This window comes from Prorops nasuta, unplaced genomic scaffold (assembly GCF_024137725.1).
Source record: "Prorops nasuta isolate Cenicafe-Biocafe unplaced genomic scaffold, Cenicafe_Pnas_1.2 PNAS00009, whole genome shotgun sequence".
Lineage (NCBI taxonomy): Eukaryota > Metazoa > Arthropoda > Insecta > Hymenoptera > Bethylidae > Prorops > Prorops nasuta.
Window position 1 is genome coordinate 6809834 of NW_027116806.1, and position 25516 is coordinate 6835349.

At 43.9% G+C, this 25516-nt stretch overlaps 1 protein-coding gene across 2 annotated transcripts in view; it reads right to left on the reverse strand.

Moving 5' to 3' along the window:
* LOC136776429 (E3 ubiquitin-protein ligase Rnf220-like) overlaps nucleotides 1-25516 on the reverse strand; it is a 99776-nt gene that overhangs the window by 49782 nt on the left and 24478 nt on the right. Inside the window, exon 4 of one of the 2 annotated variants that reach the window (XM_066731953.1) lies at nucleotides 18871-19008. The exons of the other annotated variant lie outside the window; for it this stretch is intronic. Coding sequence (XP_066588050.1) covers nucleotides 18871-19008 — 138 coding nt within the window. The remainder of the gene's footprint in view (nucleotides 1-18870; nucleotides 19009-25516) is intronic. 2 annotated transcript variants of the gene reach the window in all.

Below are 25516 nucleotides of genomic sequence, written 5' to 3' on the forward strand. Positions count from 1 at the left end.
AGAGGACCTATTCTCCTAATTGTCTTTCCCCTCGCGATGTCTTTCCCTTACCACCCCAAATCACCCCACAGCACAACCCTTGTCTAACAAGAATTGCTTCTCTACAGCGAACTTCCTGCATCACCACGTGCCATTCAATCCTAATCTCGCTGGCCATAAGAAATCTTCTTTCCAACTTTACGGATCCGTGTCTCATTGTGCATTTTTCTGCAACCGTGCATTCGCAATACGAGTGTGATCAGCAACAGCCAAATAACGTACAACTGTAAATTTCTGTAGTTGGAAGCGAGGAAGATTGCGAAAAGTATTTATTTCTGCCGTTAGACCAAGATCCGATAAGCTCGCGAGGAAGATGCTCGGCTCGAAGAAGGTTTTTCGGGAAAATTAAATGATTATGGGTAAACGATATGAAAGGGGGAATTGCGGGAGGTCGTTGGCGCGTATTTCAATTCTTCAGCCTGAAGGGCTCGTGAGATTGCGTATTTTTAAGCTCGCCCGAGTCTTCCCGGCTCCTTCCCGTATCCTTCAGGAAGAGGACGTCGCCCTCGAGCGGATTTCACTTCCGTTTCGTTTCACGCAGCGACGATTCGAGAAAACGCTTCAAGGACCTCCACCAAACTTTTCTCAATCCCCTCTCCTATACCTATCCGACCCTCTATCCATCCTGCGCGATTATCTTTATGCGCGCACGCAACTTTCCGCACACCAGAAATATCTTCGCCACCCTGAAAATTTTCGACCTTTCGCGATCAAATTATTCTCCTCGCAAAAAATCGCAAATTTATTGTCCGAGGCACATTCTCTCCTCGAGTAGAAGGAATGCAACGGTATCCTCTGAAACAATGCTTCGACTCGTGCCATAGGTAACTAAATTTTTGTCGCTTTCACTTTGACGAGTGAGAGAGATACGAGAGTCCCCAAGGATCTTCTACATCTGCGACTATATACACGAATACGTAGAATATAATACCGGCAGTAAAGCACGAGCGGCAGTAAAAAAGTAATCTCGCGAAGAAATTTTAAGCTGTATCCTTTGCAGTATTATGTACAAAAACAGTATCTAGAATACATCTCGTATACTCGTAGTCATTTTTTTTTTAATGTCCCTTCGAGCCTCATCATAAGGATCATGAAGTTTGATTTTTCGCTGCACAATTAATTCGCTATTTATTGCTAGTCGAATTTACGGACACGTCCATCAAGGACTTCCGAAGAAAACAAATGAGCGCAGAACGGAAGGTACGTTGCTAGTAATGGTATAGTGGTAGTGGTGGTGCTGGTTTGATTTACATCCGCACCCCCATATAATCGACGAAAGATTAGACAGCTGGCCAGGTCAGCGGCACACGGCGCGATGTCCGTTGAAGCTTGTCGAAAATCTACACGGATCTCCGTTAATCCCCCTGGATCCCTTCGCTCTTCGGCACGTCCCACCATCGCACCGAGCGAGTGCTTAAACCCTCCTACTACAGTCAACCCTCCATCTCAGCTTTTTGCAGCGTCATTCATAACGCGAGTTTCCCAACGATAAGTCAGATTGTTCAAACACTTCTCACCCCGAAGGATCCGTTGCTCGTTGTTTCACCCGAAATTTGATCTCTCGCAACTATATATATATATATATATATATATACGGCGTGCAGTGGCAAATACAATGGAATAATCTGCAGATTCCAGAAGCCTCGAGGAGGAAGCACGCGATACTTTTTGCAGAAAAGAAAATTCGCGATTTATCATGGTGGAGGGGGTGGAGAGTTCGATTTGACAAAGCTCCGCAGGTAAACGGCTAACGGATGATGAAAGTGTTTCGTTACGGTGTTTTAGAAGGATTGGCAGAGTTACAGGCACACATGTAACGCGTGACAGGACGAGTTCGCGGCGAGAGTTGGTCGATGATCGACAGAGCGCGCGGGGCACGTGATGGCTTTATAAATGGGCGTCGATGTGTTGGTGCTGGTTGGTGCACGCGCTACCTCAGTAAATAAATACAACGTCCACGCACACACCGATCGTGCTTTCGTATTATTCAGAGGGATCGTACCGGAGAGTATTATGGAATTTATTTAATCCACCCGATGCAGTGGCTTTGTCGCATACGAATATGCCCGGAATTGCAATCAATCATTATATCCGTCCAAGCCTGTAAACGATAGCGTTCGTTAGCAAAATCTTGGCCGAGAATTTGCGAGAGAATCCGCTCAGCCCTGGCTCCAGCAATTTCACCGCGATTATACCTTCGAGCCAATAAGTTTTTCACTTTTTAACAACCATTTCATCCCGATCCCCTCTTAATGGCTCTCGCGATACCTCATCTCACTCCAGCTGGCTCATCACTCTTATTCATCTTTCGCTTCGACACGGTAAATAGTCTCTCGGAGCTTTTTCCAACCTTAACGAGGCGTAAGCTACTTTCGTTTTCTCTGGCAATGTTATATGTATATATATATATATATATATATGGAAATTCCTCTCTGTAGAATCTGCAAAAAAAATATTGAGAGTCATCGGTGGACAAAGGGTGGTGGTACAGTGAAATCAGCTCGGAAGGCATAACTTAATTAATCGTGAGCGGTAATGAAAAGGGGTTGGTCGGTGGATAGACCTGTTTGGGGAGACGTTGGATGGTTGGAAGACGAGTACGGACACTTATGATCCGCACAAGTTCTGTCGATTTGTCGCATCTGTGCACCTTGGGAAGTTACTACGTTAGCCTTTTCGCTTAAATCACTCCTCTCCCGAACCATCCTGAGGGAAGCTTCTCTCCGGCTCAACGGAACAACCTCGTCACCCAAACTTCATCCCCCTGGGCAACCTTCGAACTATACTCTTTATATTACGTCGCAAACTTTCCACCCCCTCTCCCTCAGCCACCGTCACCAGCCGTGCGAACACGTGCCGTAGATCATCTTTCTCGGTTCCACCAGGCTTGACCTTGAGCTTTCCCAAAACAGAGATTCGATGTGTCGCTGGAACTATTATTCTTCTCTCTTGTATCATAAATTCGAGGAATTTGACAAAAATACTTTGCGGTATTTGGTGTACGAGACCGAAGAAGAAGCATTGTATATAGATGTACGGGAATGAGACTCTGTCTGATTACAAGGATAAACACGTATTCCCTTTGACCAAAGGACGACCGCAGATTTCTTTTTACAGACTGAAACGACACGTTACTATCTTTGCGTCCAATTAGGGAAGCAGCTAAGGCTTTCCCAGCCTATCTGGCTTATCTGGTTGGTGGAGAGTCTGTGGCGTAACCGCAGCCACTTGTCCGGATCCGGACCCTACAACCTCCGAGCATGAAAAGATATTTCCGCGTTTAATATAAGCACGTGTTCCGTGACCTCGAAATTTGCCTAAAAGTGGAGAACGCGAGAAAGGTAATAGCTGTTTGGTGTTTTAAAAATGGGACGTTGGTGGATTAGCATTAGTTTTTCGAGAGATACTTTCGAGTGTGCATGGGGAGATGGAGGAAGAAGGAGGGAATCTGGGATGAGAGGAAGAAGAGGTGGTTGAGCCTGGTGGAAGGTTTAGAGGAGGTGGAGACGGCCAAGGGGCGGAGGAGCACCATACGGACGAGCCATTTAAACTTCTCACCCCCTGAAACCGCACGCTTGTCCGCATTCTGACTTATACCAGGCATCGTTCACCCACGTCGCTGAGCCCTTGCTTCTCTCTCACCCTCTTCCTCCTCTACCTCTCCCAACTCCACCACCACCACCCGTTCCCCTTCAACACTCACTCTCGGCTATTATACGCGTTTCACATTCACCGTTCCGCGAGAAATTCTACCACCAAAAACGCCTGCTCTGCTGTATCGGTTAATACTGCTGGTCAGTTTAATATCCCACCATTTCTATTTATTTAACATTGAGTTTGCATTCATTAACACTTTCAGCCGCCTGATTTTCTACCGAAATCGCATTGAACCTGGCGAAACTGCCATTTTACCCACTATATAAAAGCCTCGCGTATAATTCATGAACGTTTCTGCCATCGACCATATATGTATTTAATTTACAGTTTACTCGACTTTGATGTATACTGGTCAAAATGGCCATTGGCCACAGACACGTTAGAAGACTCTAAGACTAAAAACATCATTAAACTTCTTCCGCCACAGTTATAGATTTTACAAAATGGAGAAAGAATATGAGAAAACATCAGATGAGCTTGATCAAAGGGTAATAAGTTGATAGAGAAAATTTTCGTAGGTTGCTTGTCAAGTATGGGAAGGTTAAAGGGGGAGGGGAGTGAGGCTGTCATGGAGGAAGAAGAAGGAAAGGAAGTTCGTGGCGTAGCAAAAATGTAGAGTGGGAGGGAGTAGATGATGGGATAAAAAAGAGAGAGAGAGAGAGAGAGAGAGAGAGAGAGAGAGAGAGAGGAAGGTGAACGTAGCTTTCCTCTTTGTGGCGATTTGCACCCTTCGTGCGAAAATCGTGTAGCAACCCTCGTGTACTCGTTCTTCCACCACGTTTCATCCCCCTGCTGTCAGTCCTCCGACACTGCAACTCCTCCACAGTCTTCCTTTTTCCTTCCGAAAATTTTCCTCCGTTCATAATTTTATTCATTTTTCTTGCCAGCGATATCCCGCTCGACGACTGTTTGCCTATGGAAATGCAAGAGAGCCGCCTTTACTGTATATTTTTATCGTCCCCCTCTCCCAGCACATCGGCTCTTTGCTGAATATTATTAGTAATTAGCGGCAAGACCGGAGCAGAGCAGAGCAGCAGCAACCATGGTGGCCTGGAATGAAACTTGTCTCTTTTGCATTTATTTGACGCTTGGAGAATTTTTCACGCCAAACTTGGAATCCAGCGTCATGCACCGGTATATATATATATAGATATAATATATATAGTATATACCTTATACTCTCGACGTCGTCGTATACGGTTAGCGAAATTCGTAAAATGAGCAGCGTTTGCGTTCACGGTAGAGCAATCGCTCGTGGGGGTCAATCAGCGCTGCGTCAGAGAGAAATGAAGCAGCCAGAGAAAGAGAAAATAAGGGGGTTGGGGGTTGGGGATTGGGGGCTTCGACCAGTGGGAGCGAGTCGCTTTAAATCCGATAGCTCTGTAGCGCGACCGCTGGCTTTTATTAATTAATAACAAATGTATTCCGGAATGAGTTCAACGTCGAATAAAATGATATCCCTGTCGGATAATCCGACTCGTTCCAAAAGGGGTGGGGGAAGTGGAGGCTCTCGCTTGCTCGTTTTCCAGCGTGAAATATACAACGGGCCGCGGCTTCTGTGTCATAAAGACTCGCTTACAATACACCAAGTGATATTGTTTTACATCGATGTAATATTCGCACGTTTGTTTTACATTTCTCAAATATTCCTCGTGACTAATACCGTATTATAGTTGTATATATATCTCCCTTTGCGAAAATCTGCAACTTTTTATCGTCGATTGCCAAAGGAATTGTGTGAAACATGGCACCGAGGTTGTGTCATGTATAAATATATGTTTTTTCTTCTAAAGCTCCTATTGGATCATTATGACTAATGCCAATCGGTACGTTACAGCGTTTTAGATATTAGTTTTTGTTTGACAATAAAAAAAGCTTCTTATTCGCGAAAGAAAATAATTGCAACAACTGCCGAAAAACAACATATTGTCAACGAAAATATCCAGCTACATCGTAGTAGGAATTTCGAGTTTGTAATTCCACGCCGTGCTGGATTAAATTTCGGGGAAAGCTTTTGCGAAAATATCGCCAGGTTCCACACACGTCCCAGTCCTGCCCGGTCCTACCTCAACTGCAAAATTATATTCAAAAGTCAAATTTGTAGAGCTACATTATTATTTACACCGCGAGAAAATATTAAATCTGACGTGCGTCCTATGGTAAAAGAAAAAACTCATTAGCAAATATCCGCGGTCGATGGCGAAAAGTCAATGTAGCGAAAAGGGAAACGGGAATATTACGATATCGATATGAAAACAATTCATTTCAGGCTTTTAATTAAAAACCCGATGATGTTCGAATTATCAATGTTGAAATTCAAAAATGGAATTGGGCAGAAATGAATTTGTTCATAAATGAAACTCTTTCGGCTGGAAATCCATCACGATATGTAATCGATGAAACGACTAATTGCGCGGTTATATTAAAATTACATATCTCGCGTGCGCTGAAGAATCGTAATAACAATTATTCCGCGGACACCGAATAAAATGCTAATTTTGCAATAACAGTTACCGACGGCTCGGTTTACTAGTGAATCATACACACAACTTTCCGCCTACGAGAGAAAAAATCTGTCGATTAATTAACCGATCAGTTGCAGCCTCTATATAGGAGCATAGATATATATTAATTGGTTTCTTACAGCCATCGTTTTTTCATGCTCGAACGATTACAAAAAACGAACAAAAAAAAGAAGAAACAAATTTATAGCCTACAAGTGGAAAATATATAACGAAGGTTACTGGAAAAATATGTTTGTCTTTTTTATAGTGTAAAAAAACATATATCCCGGTAATTCCAGTGGTAGACCATTCAAGGTATATATACGTGGGTATAAATCAATGCGTAAATCATTCAACGTCATTCCGTAGGTAATCGCAGTCACTAATGGAGGCTTCCTCCGACATTGTCGGACAAACCCTTTAAATTTCTCCTGTGTCACCATCAACGACTTTCCTTTCGTCGAGAAAGCCCAAAATAATCTTTCCTGGCAATTATACCGAAAGACGCGAGATATTCCGTTCTATTCTCGTAACACTCGATTTCCGCTTCGGTATAATTTGCCTAAATTAGTAACACATAAAAATTCCTATTATCCCTATCCAGCCATTAGTATTCTTGTATCGTTCTCGACGAATACGATTATACGAAATATATATGGAGAAACGTGTGTGTATGTGTGTAGTAACCGTGCATCCACGTATGTTTGCAAAGCGTGGTGGAGGAGAAAGAGGGGAGGGGATAGAGGGGGGAAGAAGAAAAAGAGAGCAATATATGGAAGGAGGAGGAGGAGGAGGAGGGGGGGGGGGGGTGAATCGGGGTTGGAGGGTACCGCAAGAGTGGTTGCATCCTATCGGGAATGAGATCTGGGAGTTTGCATAGCGATGTACAACAGAACGAGCGAGAATTCTGTATGGCGATGGAGAATGGGCCGGATGAAGGGTCGAGACGGGGCAAGAGGGGCTGAAGTGAGGGATGGAATCGGTGGATAGATGCTCCTCGTAAAAGCGAGAAACGAGCCGACAAATACAAATTTCTTGTCTTTTTCCGGCGAGCGCGGGTTACGAGGGTGTTAAGCTGCCTCTCGCGACGTTTCCCGACGTATTTTAAACTTCTCCTGCCCCAATAGGATACACAGGCAAAATCTCCCTTACAAATATTTGATTTCAATCGTCCACTTTTGTTTCTCAACTTCAACTCGCCCTGTCAACGATCTCACATCCATCCGAAGATTTACCTTATGGAAGATCTTGCAGGATCGTTTGTTATTTCCTATATAGGAATTAAGCGAATTTAGCTGCAAAGAGAGGAATGGGAAAGGGAGAATAAAATTATTGGTGGAAGTTTAGAAATGCAGGAATATACAGCACGTAATGGAGGTTTTACAAGGATAATTTTGGAAAAAATTCCAATGATCTGATTTATGTTCGGTACGCGAAGATAGAGTAGTGGTGGTGGTGGTGTTGGTGATCCTGGATTGGATCGAAAAAGGAGGTAAATTTCATGGAGGAAATTCGACTGCGCAACGTGTTAGTTGGTTCGCGGAACGATGACGTAGGCACTGAGAGGATTACTCCTCCATGAAAAACTGATAGGCGCCGTTAATCGTACAGCCATGTACGGCCATTATGTAACGACCCTCTCACGGTACTAAAAGATACATATTCCACCCGAATGCACTCGGTTCGGAGATTTCGAAAGCACCTAGTGCAGCGCAAAATCTCGCCTCTTCGTTTTACCTGCAGATATTAATCTGTTTTTTCTTTAATACAATAAAAATAAAACCAAACTTGCAGCAGCCTCCCGTTGGATTTTTTCAAATTTTCCAATCACCAGCATCGACCTACCAACGCACCATATTAAAGATTCGCCCTGCGATATACGATGCATTTGACAACAAAAACTATAAATATAGACTAGTTTTTGAAAAGACGAAAATCTATTTTGGTTTTTTTGTTCGATGGGCGCAAAGATACAGGCTTGGAAATAGAAGAGAGACGGATAGTGAAAATGGAATGTTTTATTCGAAAAAATCGCTGGAGGAAATAAACGAGTGAAAAGGATTCGATGGAAAAAGTAAATAGAAAAAATGTCAAGTTTTTCCTTCGCGCGCGAGCTTTGACAAAAATTAATAGGGTATAGCGTGCCTGCTGTGGAGGGAAAGAGAGCTTTGGGACAATGAAGCGCAGGGAATCGACGACAAAAGACGCGTGCGCCGATTAACAAATTTTATTCATCGGTCCTTCGGAACTCTACAATTGAATCCACGCGCGACAGTTCGCCTCGTAAATTGTCCTTTGCAAGCGGAGACTGTTAGCCGCGAAAGGGTGAAATTTGGTGAATAAGCCTCGATCGATTATCGCGCATTCCGAACGATATTCGACAATTAGCGTCGGCTCGAATTTCGCAGTTGGATGCCCACAGGTATAAAGCGAGAAAAAATATTAGTTTGTTCGAATTGGGGCTAATTAAGAAAGGTATTGGTGGGGGGGGGGGGGGGGGGTGAAAGAGTAGTGGGGGGTGAGTCGATGGGGAATCCGTGGAGGACCAGCGGTTGGTGGCTGCCAGTAACGAATTAGAAGAATTCCGCTATAAAAAGTGGTTCTGGAGGGGCCGACGACGTGGCTCCATGGAATAGCTGGTGCTGGTGGTATTGTGCGCTGGCCGATATTAAAATGCCGGTGATTGATGTGTGTACCGTGCAGTACGGCACTGGCACCGTTGCGTTACGATACGCCGCGCCAGCCAATAGGACTCTCTCCCCTCTTCATTGCTTTTTTCCTCCAAGCTCGCCATCCTCCCATTCCATCAGCCAACTCTCTACTTCCCTTCCCCCCGCATCGCCCGTTCACTGGCTCACCTTACTGAAAATACGACCTTGTCATAACGCTCTGGGATATTGCATCTTCCACCTAAAACGTATACCCTCCAACTCTGTGTGTGTGCGTGCAGAAAAATCTAAAACCCTCTCTCTCTCCGAGCAAATTCTTTCCTATTGGACTTGGGTGTGTGGGTGTGTGTGTATATATATATATATATAGGCAATATTCCGGACAATGCGCATATATTTATATAGGTGGCAAGGTTAGAGGCTCTATATTCGGGAGAGTTAGCCAGGATCTCTCCAGTAGGCTAGGCTATTCTCCAGCGAAATAGAGCGTGGCCATTAGCGTCATCGCATTAGCCTGCGGAGAGTCGCTCCAGCGACGACTGAATTCTGCAGCACTAAAATCGACATTGGGGCTGAACTGGCAGGGGCACCGCAGTATCATCAGCTGTTACCTGGTCGGCCATTAGCGATAAATTGACAGGCAAACACGGAATTGATTTTAGCACCGCAAAACTCGGTTTCTGCGGTGTCTCGCCACCCACACTTAACCGGCAGCGTTCGATTTCCGCCCACGGGACGCGCAGGCTGGGTTTACCTGCTGCGGGGGTGTTCGGTGTAGGGGCTGCTGCGAGGCCCGATGGGTGGTTCGCTTGGGAAGGGGGTGGGGGGAGAGGGCCAGCAAACGCATACAGGAAGCCAACGCGTAATAAATCGATGTAAACGCCAACGACGACGGAAACAAAAACGGAAGAAAAATGATTGGACGTAATAAGCGAGCCGCGTGTACGGCCAGCCTCAGAAGCCACTAATTTACGCGAGTCTCCGACCAAACTATGCCGATCCTTCTAATACCTAATCTCCCACTCGCTCTATAATTACCTCCCACCAAAATTCCACCCCTGCATATATACATATATATATATATATATATATAATTACCACGATATTTAACCTATAAAAAAGACGCGAAGAAAATAAAAAAAAAGAAAAAGGAAAATGGGGATCAGAGATTTACGCGATACTGTATCCCCTTACGTGAGATTTTCTCGTTGCTCTTTTTTTCCCGGAGAAAATATAGGAAAGATGGAGTGCACGTTGGGCGGTAGCAACAAAAGACGCAATGATTTACACGCATATAAATACCGATTGCTTCGCGCCGCTGGATTTTCGGACAGCGAACAAGGGGTTGTTGAATAGCCGACAGTGCATAATGTATATACAAGCATCGGACGTTCTTGCCAAAGCAGCCGCGGAAGATGATAAAAATAAGCCCACTATTTTCGCAACAATGCTATATATATATATATATATATTTAATATTTAACTGGATCGATGGGGGAGAAAAATCAATGAAGAATAATTGGAGATTCTTCCATGACTGTTGCGAAAACCGACTCTCTAGCCGCTATCAGTTTTGCGACGTTTTACTATAGAGCAGTGAAGCGTAGCGAGACTCTTTGTTCGAGCAACAATATAAGGGTGAATCGCTCGCGCTCACTCTCGCTCGGGGATGGTTTGCACCGCGCGCTGCGGCGCTAGGGCGCTCCTGGCTGGATGATTCCACCATTTATTACGAGGACATTCCAACCTGATAATACTAGGAATACAACGACTGCTAACTGGAATGCCAGTTTGTTCCCCGGCGTTGTGTCAAGAACGACGCTTATTACAGCTGGATATTTCCCGAAAGAAATGATGACCGTAATATCTCGGTATTAAGGAAACTCCCGGGATTTTTCCATCGGAGCGGAAAACCACCATCGGCAAAATCAAACTTTACTACTGTCAGTGACACGGTTCACTTTGGAACGTGATAAATGTAAACTTGGTTACATTCTTCTTCGGGAGCTTTATTTGATGTATGTGTGTATGTATGCACGTATTCGAATGGGCAGAAGGAATCGAGGATCGGTATCACCATCGATCGGTGTTATAGGAATTTTTCTTAGCTATATATATGTATATATATATATATATATATATATATATGGCGTGTAGAAAATGCTTGGAAAATTTCCACGTAAAGCTCGTGCTTTATCGGTATCACGTGGCAGCTTTTCGTTTTCCGGTCTCTTCATAACTTTCTTGGTGGCTTCCATTCGCTTCTGTTTTATTTTATTAAAGCACGCGGGTGACGCCGGGCTATTTGTAGTCGACCGCGAGAATAAGGTGTGAGTGGCAGGGGTGGGGGTGGTAGAGGGCGCGTAACGCTGAGATATTATGTAGCCCGGCTAAAACGCGCGTTGACAAACGCCTGCTTGTTTTTGCGTGGGTGTGCGAACGTGCTGCGTGGCTCGGCAATATGGAAGATCATATGTCATGCAAGCCAAGGGCCAAGCCCCCCCCCCTCCCCCCAACAGGCCCAACTCTCTGCCCGGAGACACTCGCTAAGCGAATTTCAGCCGTTTTCGCGGAAGGATAGAGACATTTGCCCGACTGGTCACCGCAAGGTCAAATGAAAAATAAAGCCTCGTCAAGGTAAAATCCTGAAGAGCTTATTCTCCCGGAAACTCCGATGGAATCATCATCGTAAACGTGTCGTAGTACGAGCCACCTTCCGCTTAAGTAAAGTTTCCGGGAGATGGAGGGATACCGTGGTCGCGTGCTTGGATAAAAGCTTAAGCACGTGGTTGTACGTACCCTTGTGGAATTTTACATGTACGAATAGTGTTTCTCTCTCTCTCTCTCTATATATATATATATATATATCTGTACAGATTTTATAATGACGATACAAATGCGCGTGGATCGTGAGAAAAATACGTTGGAGCATTTTTTGGAGAGAATCACCGGCGGTGAAAGTAAATCAGGAGCAAAGCTGCTGTTCGGGGATTAGATGTAGAACGTTGCGGGGGTTTTATCATTAGCGAGATCTCTAAACAGGAGACTATTCGTCAGGGTTATCCGTCAACGCTATCTGCAGGGGTTGTTTTCTCTCCATTTCCCTGCCAGTCTCCACGCCTTCCACTTTTCGTGTCCGTATCTCTGCGGCGCGGCGATTTTAAAGAAAATCGCTGAAAATTTAAAGCGTCCCCGTGGGGACCCAGAGGCTGCGGAGTAGGAGGAGGAGGAGGGTGGGGGATCCTGCGGAATGGGCTCTAGCGTTATCGGTCCGCTTATCGTGTGTGAGGGGCTTACGTGGATCCAGCTCACCCCCTATCAACAACCTCCCCCTCCCACGCTACCCTTCGCATTACAATGTTACGACCCGGCCGACAAATAGGTAACACTTCCTGATTGTCCGTTTACACCGCGCGACTTGTCCATAATTCTTGACAAACGTAATTCCCACGGAAATTCCTCTGCAGGAGAAACGCGTCAGCGGGAGGACTCGCTTTTCTCGATCATCGTTCCCTCGCTTGATAGGACGGGACGAAAATGATGATATTATTTTTCATAAACGCTAGGTAAATGGGCAATCTTGCGTGATTGCATGGATCCTCGGCAGGGATGGAAGCTGAGGACGCCTATACCTGACTCTGCTTTACTATGTCAATTTTCTTCCTCTTCTTCTCTCTCAGCTCTGCTTCTCGAGCATCATTTTTCGCAAAATCACAATTTTTGGATTTTAATATACAGGGTGTCCCATGAGCGATGGCGCCATGTCAATACCATCGGATAGGGGACAAAAATCTAAGTAAAAAATGTCTAAAAACTTTTTTCCTAGCACTCTTGGTTAATAAGTTATTTGCAATTAAAGATTTTCGATTAGAGTAGCCTTTCTTAAAGAGGAAGATTGTTTTGGTCGCGCAGCATTATAAGATCAAAAATGCTAAGATTCTGTGAATTAAAATACTAGGAAAAACACAAAGCCAAACATCCACTTGAGACTATGAAGTGGTTGAAGGCCGATCGGCAGTTTCGAGCGCAAGTGCAATAAAAACAATCAAAACATAAACAGTCTTAACAAAAGCTATAAGCTAAGATTGAAACTTTTGCCACTTTTGTTAAACAAATGAATTATTTATATTTTTGAATTGTGCGTATTTTTACGATGAAAATGAGTCCAAACGTGACATAATTACGGCTATATTTAGTGATACTATTAATCAATTAAAACTTTTAATTATCTCTAGAATTAACGTAATTAAGTCACGTTTGGACTCATTTTCATCGTAAAAATACGCACAACTCAAAAATATAAATGATACATTTGTTAAACGAAAGTTGCAAAAGTTTCAATCTCAACTCATAGCTTTTCTCGACAGTGTTTATGTTTTGATTGTTTTTATGGTGCTCGCACTCGAAACTGCCGGTCCGCCTTCAACCACTTCTAGTCTCAAGTAGATGTTTGGCTTTGTATTTTTCCTAGTATTTTAATTCACAGAATCTTAGCATTTTTGATCTTATAATGCGCGACCAAAACAATCTTCCTCTTTAAGAAAGGCTACTCTAATCGAAAATCTTTAATTGCAAATAACTTATTAACCAAGAGTGCTAGGAAAAAAGTTTTTGGAACTTTTTTATTTAGATTTTTGTCCCCTATCCGATGGTATTGCCATGGCCATCGTTCGTGGGATATTCTGTATATATACACACGATGAATTACGCAAAATGTTAAACTCGAAAAAGTGGAAATACTGCTGAGACTACAACGATACGTTGTGTATTTAGAGGAGAGAGTGGGCTGAGAATGAAAAGTGGAAGATACAGGGGATGAGTGAGAGACATGGTATTAGGGGTAAGCAGCAGAGAGGGGCGTAGTAGATACAGAGGGGAGAGAGAAAAATCAGTGGCGATCTTGGGCGAGGCGTGGGTGCTGGCGAATGGCAGAAAGAACGGAATTTAATTAAGTAAAATTACTGTCGCACCAGAGGCGAGAAGGTCGAAAAGGTGGCGACGAAAGAAGCTGCGCGAGGAGGGCTTTGCACTGTAATGATCTCATCCCCCGATAAAAACGGGAAATAGAAAGCAAGCGAATTTTCCAGGGCATGCTTGCTTTCGTTGATTTCAACTACCCATCTAATATTTCTTCCAGAATTTACCAGCCAGCCTTTTTAATGTTACATAAAAAATATATTTTTCACTTGAAAATCCAACTTTTCCTCCTTAGCTTTATCTTAACAATATATTTCCCTCTCTTTTTTTCTCTTTTTAATATTTCGTCGAGGGAGCTGTTGATTTTAAGAGGAGATGGCTTTTTCTCGAGACATCAAGAGTGTTTTTCGAGAGGAAAAGGGGTAGGTTTTATGGGAGTTGTGGGGTGAGATTGCTGTTGTCAGCTTGGTGAGAAGTCAACGTTGCTTTGGACGATTGAGAAGGTTCAGTAGTCGTTAAGTACCGTAAGAATTAAAGAGGCAGAGGGTGGCTCGCTTCTTATTACCACTTCATCTGCAATTAACATTTATGGACGTGGGACTCCAACCGTCCATGGAAAAACTAATTAAACATTCCGAGGCGTTACCTCCTGGCCGGATGTGCCCTTTCGCGCCCTCTCAACCCTTAAAGAAACTCTTTAAAGATAAGGCGAAATATAGACATCTTTTCCGAAAGTCTCTCCCCACTCGACGATAAAAATAGCTTTGCTCCGGAAATTCAGGAAAAATATATATAAATTTGTTCCACGGTAACAGATGAAAATCCACAGCATCAAGAAAATATCTTCTGATATATTTATCATTTTAATTCTCGACTGATTCTTCAATGTTCCTTTAAATCAGGAGTAGTGGAAAAAATTGGGGAAATATTTTTTTTAAGAAAAAGTTGGATATCAATACATAAGGAAATATCGAGCACTTTGCTTCAGGTGAAATGACTATTTTCTATGCAAATTTAACTATATAACGTTGGCAAAAATATCCATTAATAATTATATCCTTATACTTCTACCTTTACTAAACACGACGTTATCTCGCTATTTTTCGTAAATTGCTCGTAAATTACTTATAAAACTAGTCAAAGCTGTTGCTGCAAAGCTTCGAGTTCCGGCGTTTCTGTAATTTAATGTCGTCGTAAACTTGTAATTGACACTTGGCTGGATAATCAGACGGAAACTGGACGAGTATCTAAAAATAATTTTGCAAAAAAATACTGATAGGTTAATAGTATAAATAAATAAGAGTGCGTTATTTTGCGGAAATCTCATTAAAAGTCGTAGCGTGATTAAATTAAGGCGTAGTAATATTTTTCTTTCTATTTTCGCACATTTTATGAAAAATTTTACTTTCAGTTACACCGATGTTGAGTTTCAACACTAGTCGATCAACCAGTAACTTACAAGTATCATTCCACCACCTTAGAAATCATCTCGTCATGTAATTTTTGTACAGAACATATTACACTCGAGACGCGAACAGGCATACGATAAAAATGATTGCAATGCAATTATCATGCAAAGGCTATATATAAAAGCTTCGAATGACCGATCTTTCGAAGCATTGACGTATGGACTTGTACAGAAGCAAAATAATAAACCTTTCAAAGATTTTCCCATAATTTTTTATTAGCGGGAGACTTTGTACTTTGCGCATGGATATCATCGGTTAAGGCTGAAAACGTTTAAGAGCTTCTGAGGTTTCGGCGACGAGCCATTAAAATCCACGCGGCGAAAGAGAAAAATTTGATTACAAGACGCGCGCGAGTACCGGTCCAGTAACGGGCGATTCGAAGGGATCGCTGTACTAGGAACGGCACTAACTCAATGGCAAAACTGGTCAGTGGCGGCTTTTAAGCGTCTCGCGCGCCGCTCGCTGTTAAAATTTATATATTCCACCGTTTGACTCCTTGCCACTCGTTAGAGGCCACTAAAAAATTCTTGCCGACACCCTAAAATGGATTTCAATTGCTAATACAACAACGGACCAGCCACAGTGATGTATTTCTTTCAACTCCCTAACTTCCCTACGAAATTGTATAACTTTGCCATAAATCGCAATTATCTATTGTTTATTTCTAATCCACACGAAAGAATTTTCTAAATTTATGAAGAATCATTTTTGAGAAAATCGAATCCAAAGAATATCTGCTGTTTAATGTGAATAATTTTCGCAGGGGGCAGACGAAAGAGTCCCGAATCCACGAGAAGCAGGAAGCATAGCCTTGTCGTCTCTACAGACAAGTGTGCATAAATTAGTTTTTCATCTCGAGAGAATACATTATGCAATGTTCTGGAATATTTTAAACTCTCTTTATGTCAGCAATCGTTCTCAGCTCCTTCCTCCCTTGCAAAATTATTTTTTCTACCTAGCATAGGCGAGAAGGATAAATCGGATGGCGAATGATTCTTAAATTTTACCAATTAACTCATCCGAGAACTCGAAGATCCGATGAGCTTTCTCATCCACTCGAGTGCGTCGTAATAAAGTTCGACGCGAATTCGACGAAGCGAACCATTTTGAATATTTTTAATATTACAAAGTGGCTCGTTGACCACTGCTTGGTTAAGTTTACAGTCGATCGGGGATAATTAAATTTGTAATTAAAGCACGGCGAGTCCCAGGGGTGGAAGTAAAGTGGATAATATCCGTCTTTTAGCAGCTTTGAGGGAACACAGGGCGCAGTCCCTGTTAATTTATCGTAAGTAAGTGTGACGGCTTGCAATATTCTTTATTAAAATATCAAGCAACCTTTTGCCTGCTTGGCCCTCGTTCAAACGATGTTCTTTCCCATACCTCGATCGCAGCATTGAAACGAGAACTCTCTCATCGTGAACAAAACACTAGAAAATCTATAATTCGATCCTTTGAATGAAGAAGAGAGAGCAAGGGGTTTCCATCGAAGAATATGTTGAAAAATAGTACATTAAAAAAAAAAGTCGTCATTTGAAAGATTTTAGCGATAATAATAAGAGAGAAGCATTATTATAAAGCTTTTAGAGAGCCTGACGAGTACCAGTCAGGACTGATCATCGCTTCGGATGAATCTCGAATGATTGGGGAATTAATTGGGAAAAGAGAATCATCGAGTTGGGGGGAGGGGGGAGGTGTTCGGGATTGAAGTGGTTGGTCAGTTTCGTCGCCTTAGCCGATTAAACGAATGGAGATATCATCTCGCTCGTTGATGCGATTAGCTTCGGGCAGATTGGCTCCGGAGAGTCCAGGGCTGGCTGTCACGCGTGACCTTAGCACTGCTCCGACCCTCCGCTCTCTCGCTCGCAGAGTGTCGGACGTTCAACACGCGACGCGCGAAAAGAACAAAACTCCCCTCGACGCGTCCTGTCCGATCGCCTAAACGTCAGAAGCGCGCGTCCAAAGTGCAGCAAATGTTTTACCATGGCAGATTTTGCTAAGCGATTAACCCATCGGTTCTCTTACTCATCATCGCTGGACAAAAAGTAGAAAAAGAGCGAAATAAGCGCGCGTGCGCTCAAAGACCAAAATACGATGAAACGTAACGACGCACGTTGCTGGCGGTAAGTGTTTTTGCCAGGCAGGGGCGACGTTCGGTCGGGACACGCTCGGTTTTGCAAATGTTTACCGTGTTTGCAGAGCGAAGCGTTCAAAAGGCTAATGGTTTTTTTTGTTGTTACTGTTGTGGAGGAATTGTATATGTAGGTCAGAGCCGCGGAAGAGGAGGGGGGGGGGGGGAGGCAGCAAAAAACGCACGTTTGGAATATAGTACACTCGATAACAGTTACGGTGCATACGGTTTGTAACGGAAAAGGTGGCAGGGTCCTCGGAAAAAGAACGACGGGCAGCGGCAGAAATGGATATTGAAACGCAAATACAGCGCTAAAGCAGTTCGGATATTGAAATATGTTTTTCTCCCGCGTGTGTTTTCCGTCGATATGGTCCAGCGGAGAACACAAATCAGCCATTGCGCAAAGTTAAAAAACAGCTTGGCGTTTTGTCAACGACGACAGAATATATAGAACCGTGCGGCCTGTGTACTAGTTTTGCTCTCGCTGCGGTAATTGAATGATATAATAACGTGTGTTCCGCGATGGATTTAATCGTGAGAAATTGGCGGAGCGTGTCGCCTGGGCAAACTTGTAACAGGGTGCGCGGTGATCATCGCAGTGTTGACGCGTTTAATTGGTTGTCTCGGCAAGGGCCAAAGATCGTTATTGAAATCCAGCAAGATTTGTCATGTTGCATCGATTATCTCCTTATCGGGCAATTTCACGTAGCACTCTAATGGTAAATGGGTCGGAGTGAGTGGACCCAAGTGCTGCGGCCGTATCACGGTGGAACTTGAGAGATTTGTGTACAGGAAGATCAGTATAGCTTGTAGGCTTAGCCGGTGCAAACACGCGAGTCGATCTGCTAGCTGGATTTGCCGGATCGATGGACCCTGCGAAGCGCCGGCCGCCACTTCCTAACCAACGAGAGGCTGCGAGCTGTACGAGAGTGGCAACTCGCGCGAGATCGATAAGATACACTGATTTATACCCTAGACGAACTATTCCCAGCTTCGAATTATCGTGCAACTCTCCAATAACGTAAATCCACCTGAATCAAATCATATACATATGCAGCTGTACATTAAACATGGCTAAAGGATATTCTTAAAACGCTGTATATATCCCACTGAAATCGATCATCGCGTGTATTATGGAAACACTTGCTCGTGGCGAACAGCACAGATAGAAAAGCGTTGATTAAAAAATTAACAGTGCGAATGGAGAGATTAGGAGTCGTGGGATAGTGATAAGGGGTTAAATTTGTAAATATAATTATTTAGGTGCTTATCGATGGAAAATCAACGTATCCAATGTTGTATTTGCATCGGATCGTGGATCGTCGTGAGATTGTCCATCGTTAAGAAGTTTGTTTGGTGCTTTTTGAGTTATGAAAAGAATAAAAAGTGCGTTAATGAGAAGAAAGATAGAGTAAAAGTAAGATAGAGAAAGAGAGAGAGAGAGAGAGAGAGAACGCGATAAAGTAGATGACTGGTAGGCCTACCTTGGTCGAATACAAGGCATCGGGTGGTCTTGGCAGCGAGTCCCGGGGGCAGAGCGAACCTGTAGGCCGGGCTCAGGGACAGCCCCAACCCCAGACCGAGCGCCTCCGCGCCGCATCGGCCCCCGAACACAGGCCCCACTAAAATCACCCATACAATTCACCATCAGTCATCGTAAATCAGCATATTCTTCCAAATATATTTATTAGATTACTTTACTATCACTCTTCCAGAACTACCACTTTTCCTTTACGTACACCAATTTTGCATTTCTCGCCCATTTCAATGTCCAATCATCCATCGCCTTTCAACGAAGGAGAGGTGGTAGCTCGGGGAATCTTAGAAACGATCCTAATGCTAATGTAGAACTTCGGATGAAAATCTGCGGACACGGCGGTAAGCTGGACTGACGACCGAACGAACTGAAATTGGACTCTTGTTATATTTTGGCGGGATTTCGGTTCGTTACGTGCACCAGCACCGCCGTGCCTAAAACAAAGAGATTATTAAAATACATGTACTCAATTAGCATAAAATATGGATATATGGGACACAATTTGGTTAGTCTTTAAAATCTCCTTCTTCATCGAAGCTATATAGTATATTATATAAAAAAAACTTTTTGCTTTCTTATATGGACCATGAGTCATCAAAACTGGTTGGGATTTGATTTATCGTCAATAGTGTTTGCAATTTTACAATTTGTAGCTTCATTTTGATACAGAGTCAATTAATAAACAGTGTCCTTTAGCAACGAGTAAACTCTAGAATAAGAGCTATATAATAATCGATAAGAGTGGTCTCCGCTTATTAATAGACGTACTGCTGCTATATACACAATGCGATTAAAGATCAACTTCAAACGGTAGTTGAACTAGCGATATTATCTCGAGGAACGATGAATCTACCCATTGTGTCGAAGGGCTAAGCACCTCAACGATATGCAGTCTTCTCATTTTCATCTCCTCCGAATAATATTGCAGCCTTCCACGATCCTTTCCTGCTCTAACACGCTTTATTGCTTTTTAGTGTACAAGCTGCACGTGCCAGCCAATCGACCGACACTATCAGCCCCAATTCGACTTCCCTTTCTCCTACCCCTCCCTTGAACACGATCCCAACCTCCCCCCTTTCAACGAATTAATTTTCAATAGAAATCTCCTTTAATAAAAGGTCCAGAGCAAGAAAATGCTCGAGTTTTCGGTGTTATGGTTGGAAATGGTAGCGATCGAAAAGAAAACATTAGGTATATATATATATATATATATATATATATATATACATCTGCGTTGGTAGCTGAGGTGGAATGGGAAGTTGAAGCAGAAGAAGTCGAGAAAGAAAAATAAAAAGGAAAAGAAAAAAGATAAAGAAGAAGTGGAAGGAAGGAGCAAGCACAATGGCCAGAGCATAATCTAAATTCATGCCCGACCTGATTCGGGGAGGATAAGTACTACAGCGGGCATAATGCCAACGGCTTAACATACTTTTAAATTGCGCCCCTTTGAGATGCGGAACGCTCGCGGTTCCCTTTGGCTTTAGTAGCTTATACGCTGATTAAGACACCCGATACAATTAGGCGGCGAAAGAAGCTCAAAAGACGCGCGCCTTAGGGACAGAGTGTGGCGGCTCTCTCTTTACATGCATCCAAATGAATGCATACCGGGTGAACCGAAAGTACGCGAACCTTGAAAATCCACTTAAGATGACGTAGAACGAAAAGACCGCGAATATGGAAAAATTCTACTCACCAAAAGTTATCGTTTGTAAAGGGGAAGGGATAATTTTGCCTTAACCCGTTGCAATTCTGCAGGATCAATCGAACGCGTCAAATAGTTAAACGTGGCCAGAATAGCCGCGAGTTGAGTTGCCGTGTCACAGTCGATCAATTCCGAACGAGAGCCGAGCATGCACGGTATGTACGAAAAAGGTGATTCGCGTCGTGGCCCCAGGCGATCGATCGTCATTCTCATTTCGCTTGGTTTCACAATCATGAAATCATCGGCCTCTCCTTGGTGCCCTTTGCTAACTATCATCCAGCCATCACGCACGTTCGGAAAAATCATGATGACGATCATCAAGCTTCTTCGTCTGTCCCGTTCGTGCATCGATCATTCACGATTATTTCATCTCTCGGAAGATTTCAGAAAAAACGTATCGATGTATCCTCGGATTGAATGATTCGATCGGAGTCCTTATAAAGAATCATTAATTTTCCAAATTATTCTGCACTCTCACTCCGTGGGATCATCAATCAATCTTCGATTGCTCGCTATCGTCGTTGGTTGATTTAATTGCGAGAGAAAGTTTTAAATTGCGCGATTAGCATTGCTATATCAGAGAGGAACGGCTTGGAAGATGCACACCGTGTAGATGTGGTCAGGTGAACAGCACAGCGAATCGCATCGTTTAAGGCCGGCAACTTCCGACTTTGTTAGCGTTAATCCCTGGTCGGGACTACCGTGCATACCAGGCACACCTACTCCGTCACGCGGATTTCTCCCTTCTCACCCCAATCAGCTACCGGTTTCACCTTGCCGGAAAATCTTCGTAGTCGAGATTAAGCAACGAGCGCTAGAGACCCCGTTGACAAATTATCAGCGATTTATAAATTCTACGAGTTCTTCGAAGAAGGAAAAAGTAGGATCGAGAGGGAGGGGGGTACAGGCCAAGAAAGGTGAAAAGTAACGTTATGCAGCAATGATGTCGTTGGACTCGAGGTGATTCTTCACGTCATCGACTCGTTACTGTAATAATCCCTCGAGTTGTCGCAAGAAGCCACAATGTTGGCCAACGACGAGTATATGGTAGGTATAGTATAATAAGGTGGGGGGAGGCCGTGTCGAGATTGAAGAATTTACATGAATGAGAAGGAGGCGAGATTCGCTGATGGTCAACTGCCTTCTAAGGCGCGGATGCGATCGATTCGGCGGCAGCTGACAGTCGATGCTGCGATCTTAATCTGGTAAGAAGAAGAAGAAATCGGGGAGGCTAAAAAATCGGAGAGTTCCTCGAGTCGATTGAGAGGACGGGAATCCGTCTGTGCTCGGCCGACCGGATCAAGACACCCTGAATAATTCATCGAATTCGCAGACTCGCAAGTAGCAGCAGCAGCAGCGCAGCAACAACTGACACGGCTCCCTCTCTCTCTCTCTCTCTCTCTCCTCTCTCCACGAGTATTTCATCTCCCTTCGAGCAACGATCTTCAGCTTTGATTACTCTAGCCATATTCCGCCTGGCTTTGTTTCTCCCATCGGCCCCTAATCTACGATCTGGCCTATAGCTATCTCTCCGATCCTTCCAACGAGATGCATTTACCTCAGCTGCACAACACCGTACATCCACCACGCGTTCCTCGTCAAATCCTTCATCATTATCATGGCTGCGATGCATGCGAAATTCAAGAGCGAATAACGCGCGGCCCGAACCTCCGATGCCCGTGGCAAGTATGCTTCTCGATGGACTTTGGGAAAATTGTGTGGAAAAATAACGAGACGAGGGTATACTATATATAGATATATAGAAGAAGAGGAGGAGAGGACAGGTGTCGACGTGGCCCAATTAAGACGATCCTCCGACAAGCTGCAGCGGATGTGCAATAAGGTGCATCTGGTGGAGGAATATCGACTTGCGATTGAACGGGGTAGACGAGGTCGTGTTCTCGCACGGATGAGCAATGAGCTAGCGAGAGAGAGGGGGGGGGGGGGGGAGAGAACAGATAGGCCTACAGCGAAGCAGAGGTAAAAGAAGACGAAGAAGAAGTTGAAGGGGCTGCAAGATGCCTGGCTGCTTGCCTCGGACTGGAACGAGCGAGTGGATTGGGTTGCAGCAAGTTAGCCGGCTCGGTACTCACCGTGAGATCCTGTTAGGAGACGCGAGGAGATATCGAAATGGTCGAGCGGAGTAACAACAACAACAACAACTTTAAAGCCTTAAAACAAAAATCTCGTGTCTACAAAAGCAACGTATACGACTGGTGCTCGGAGGTTGCGGGAAAAATTATGAGAAAAAGAAAAAGTAGTACACCATGTAGTGCTCAGAGATCGCATTAACCGTACAGGACGATAATCAACGTCGATTACACTGTATGTAGCAGCCAGCGTGTATCGATTGTGGAAAGACTAATGGCAAACGCGGTTAACCGTATTATCGGTCGACGGAAGTCCGCGCGCTTGAAACGGCCACATAAATAGTGACGGCTCGCACCAATCGTCACTTTCAATATTAGTTTAATAATCCTTCGGGCACGATCCTCGCTGGATGATTTAGCCAAACCTCGATCCTCCTGATTTTTGCTAAATGCCCTATAGCTTTTACATCGGAAAACACAGTGTATATATATATATATATATATATATATATATCGGGCGAAAAAAATTAGCTTGGAAAGTGGAGTCAAGTTTCTTTCGCGATGCAATATAGTTTATATATAGGGCCGCAATATCCTTCAGCGTCCGTGGTCCAAGTATGGAAAGTTTGGCATTCTTTATTAATTTTACAAGTTTTTCATAAAGCGGGAAGCGAGGAGCGACGGTGGCAGAGGGGCGGGTTGATATACTCGCGCATAGTTTACTGGATCTGTAGAAGAGGGAGGGGTGACGGTCAGAGCGGTCTTTACACGCTTTTCTCTCAAGAATTCCTGAGATTTTTGTTGGATCTTGGCGAATCGGCGATCAAGCTACTCGCCCGAAACTTTCTCAGGCCGTTCAAGTTTCACGCTGGTTGATATTTCATACAGTGAGAGGGGGGGGGGGGGGTAGCCCTGTCGACGGGAAAGGACGCGTCGAACCATCCACCACCTAATGTCATCTATATTGTTCTCGTATTATTACTCACTTCGCTTCGGACCCTATCACGTGCACCAACGCAAAGTGCGGTTTCGCGTCCGGCTCCGGCAAGGTTTCCCCTTGGATTCCTCCTTGCGAAGACTTTCTCCAACCACTTTTCGCAAGCTCCACGCGTTAACAGCTATTGACACTATATATAGCTGATTTACGAACATTCGATCATTCACTTTTAGCAATCGTCGCGGTCGGTGGGCAATTTGCGAAAATGCTAGCCCGCTGTTAATAACAGCATTACGCATCGCGGACGGCTCGATATTCCCTTAATTAAGATGAGGCCAAATGAAATAAATTGCATTTAAGAATGCTGGCCGGTCACGCAGCGACATTCGACACGAATCAACTTGCGCGATAATAATAAAATTACATAAACCGCGAGATTTGGCATGCAATTGAATATACTGATAAAGTTGATTTAATTAAACCAGTCCGTTAAACATTGCTTACTTCCAATCGGCGAGGCTGTTTATCCCTTATCTACGCGCGCTCCAGCCGTTTTATCTTTAAGAGTCTACGAATCCCGAATTATCCACTATCCTCCTCGAAATATGCCGAGGATCGAGTGGAGGGCTACCGTATTAAATCCGGCCAGCAGAGGCAAATTACACAAATGCTGAAGAAAGAATTGCATCGAATATGCCGTCAACTTTTCCATTTGCGACTTTATACGAAAAGCTAATGATGCAGTATTAAGCCTCCTCGATAAAAATTAATAAGCCTAATGAGGAATCAACGCTGCCATTACCAAGAGTCTTTAATTAAAACACTCTCGGTTTGATCTGCCGGTTAACTTTCGATACGAGACCTTATTGCAATCTGCTCTCCGATCTCCCAAAGAACTTTCCCAAATGTAAACATAGTCTACGTATAACTTTTAATGCTCATCGTGCCACGCTTCTCCTTTATTTTTCCTTCATCTCCAATTTCCACATACGAGCGAAATAATTTCACGAATTCCGAGAAAACCGCGGGGAGACCCTTTCAAGTTTGTCTTCTATCGGAATCCAACCACCAAGAAGCGCTATGCTCGTTATTGTCTAGCAAAATGTTTGGACAAGAGCAAGTTACTCGACTCGAAAACTTATAAGATAGTCTTTTTTTTCTCAGATACGACGTCATAATTTTTCCATTCCTTTCAAACACTGTTTCGCACTGGTAATTCAAGATAATAAATTGCAGGAGAGAGAATTGATAACTGTATTATTCGCAATTGTTCGATTCTTGCTCGTTATTATATTATACCACATTATTGTCCCTCTGCCTCAAGATGGTTTTTCGAATAATTTTAATTCAAAGCAAAAACTCGCCGTTCGTACACGCGTTAAGCCATCTCCTCGAAGAGGTTCGAGCAAATTTCGCGTTCGCTTTGAGGTTAGTCGGTCGTAATTGTAGGAAAAGCCAGGTAAAGTTTGTGGCAGGAGGAAATTGAGGCTCGCCATTAGCGTCAAGAGGTACGCGAGGTTTCGGGGAGCAAAGGAGGATCTCGTGGGAGGGAGGGTTGGGGGGATTCGTAAGGCGGAATAAGAAAAAAGGAGACGAGTCAAAGACAAGCCGACAGTGTCCTCCTTTGCATTAAACGCGCATTCCGTGGCGAACGATTAAGAGCTGAGAGGAGCCGCTGTCCCGTCCAGCGCTTGCATGCCCAGTCCCACGAATGAATGTCCTCATTGTCCCTACCACCGTGAGAACACCAGGCACGCGCTGACCAACGTAAATTCGACGTAATTAAATTAAACTACCACCCTGTAACACCGTCTTCTCTCTCGTCACCTCCCCCCCCCCCCCCTCCCCATTTAAACTCTTCACT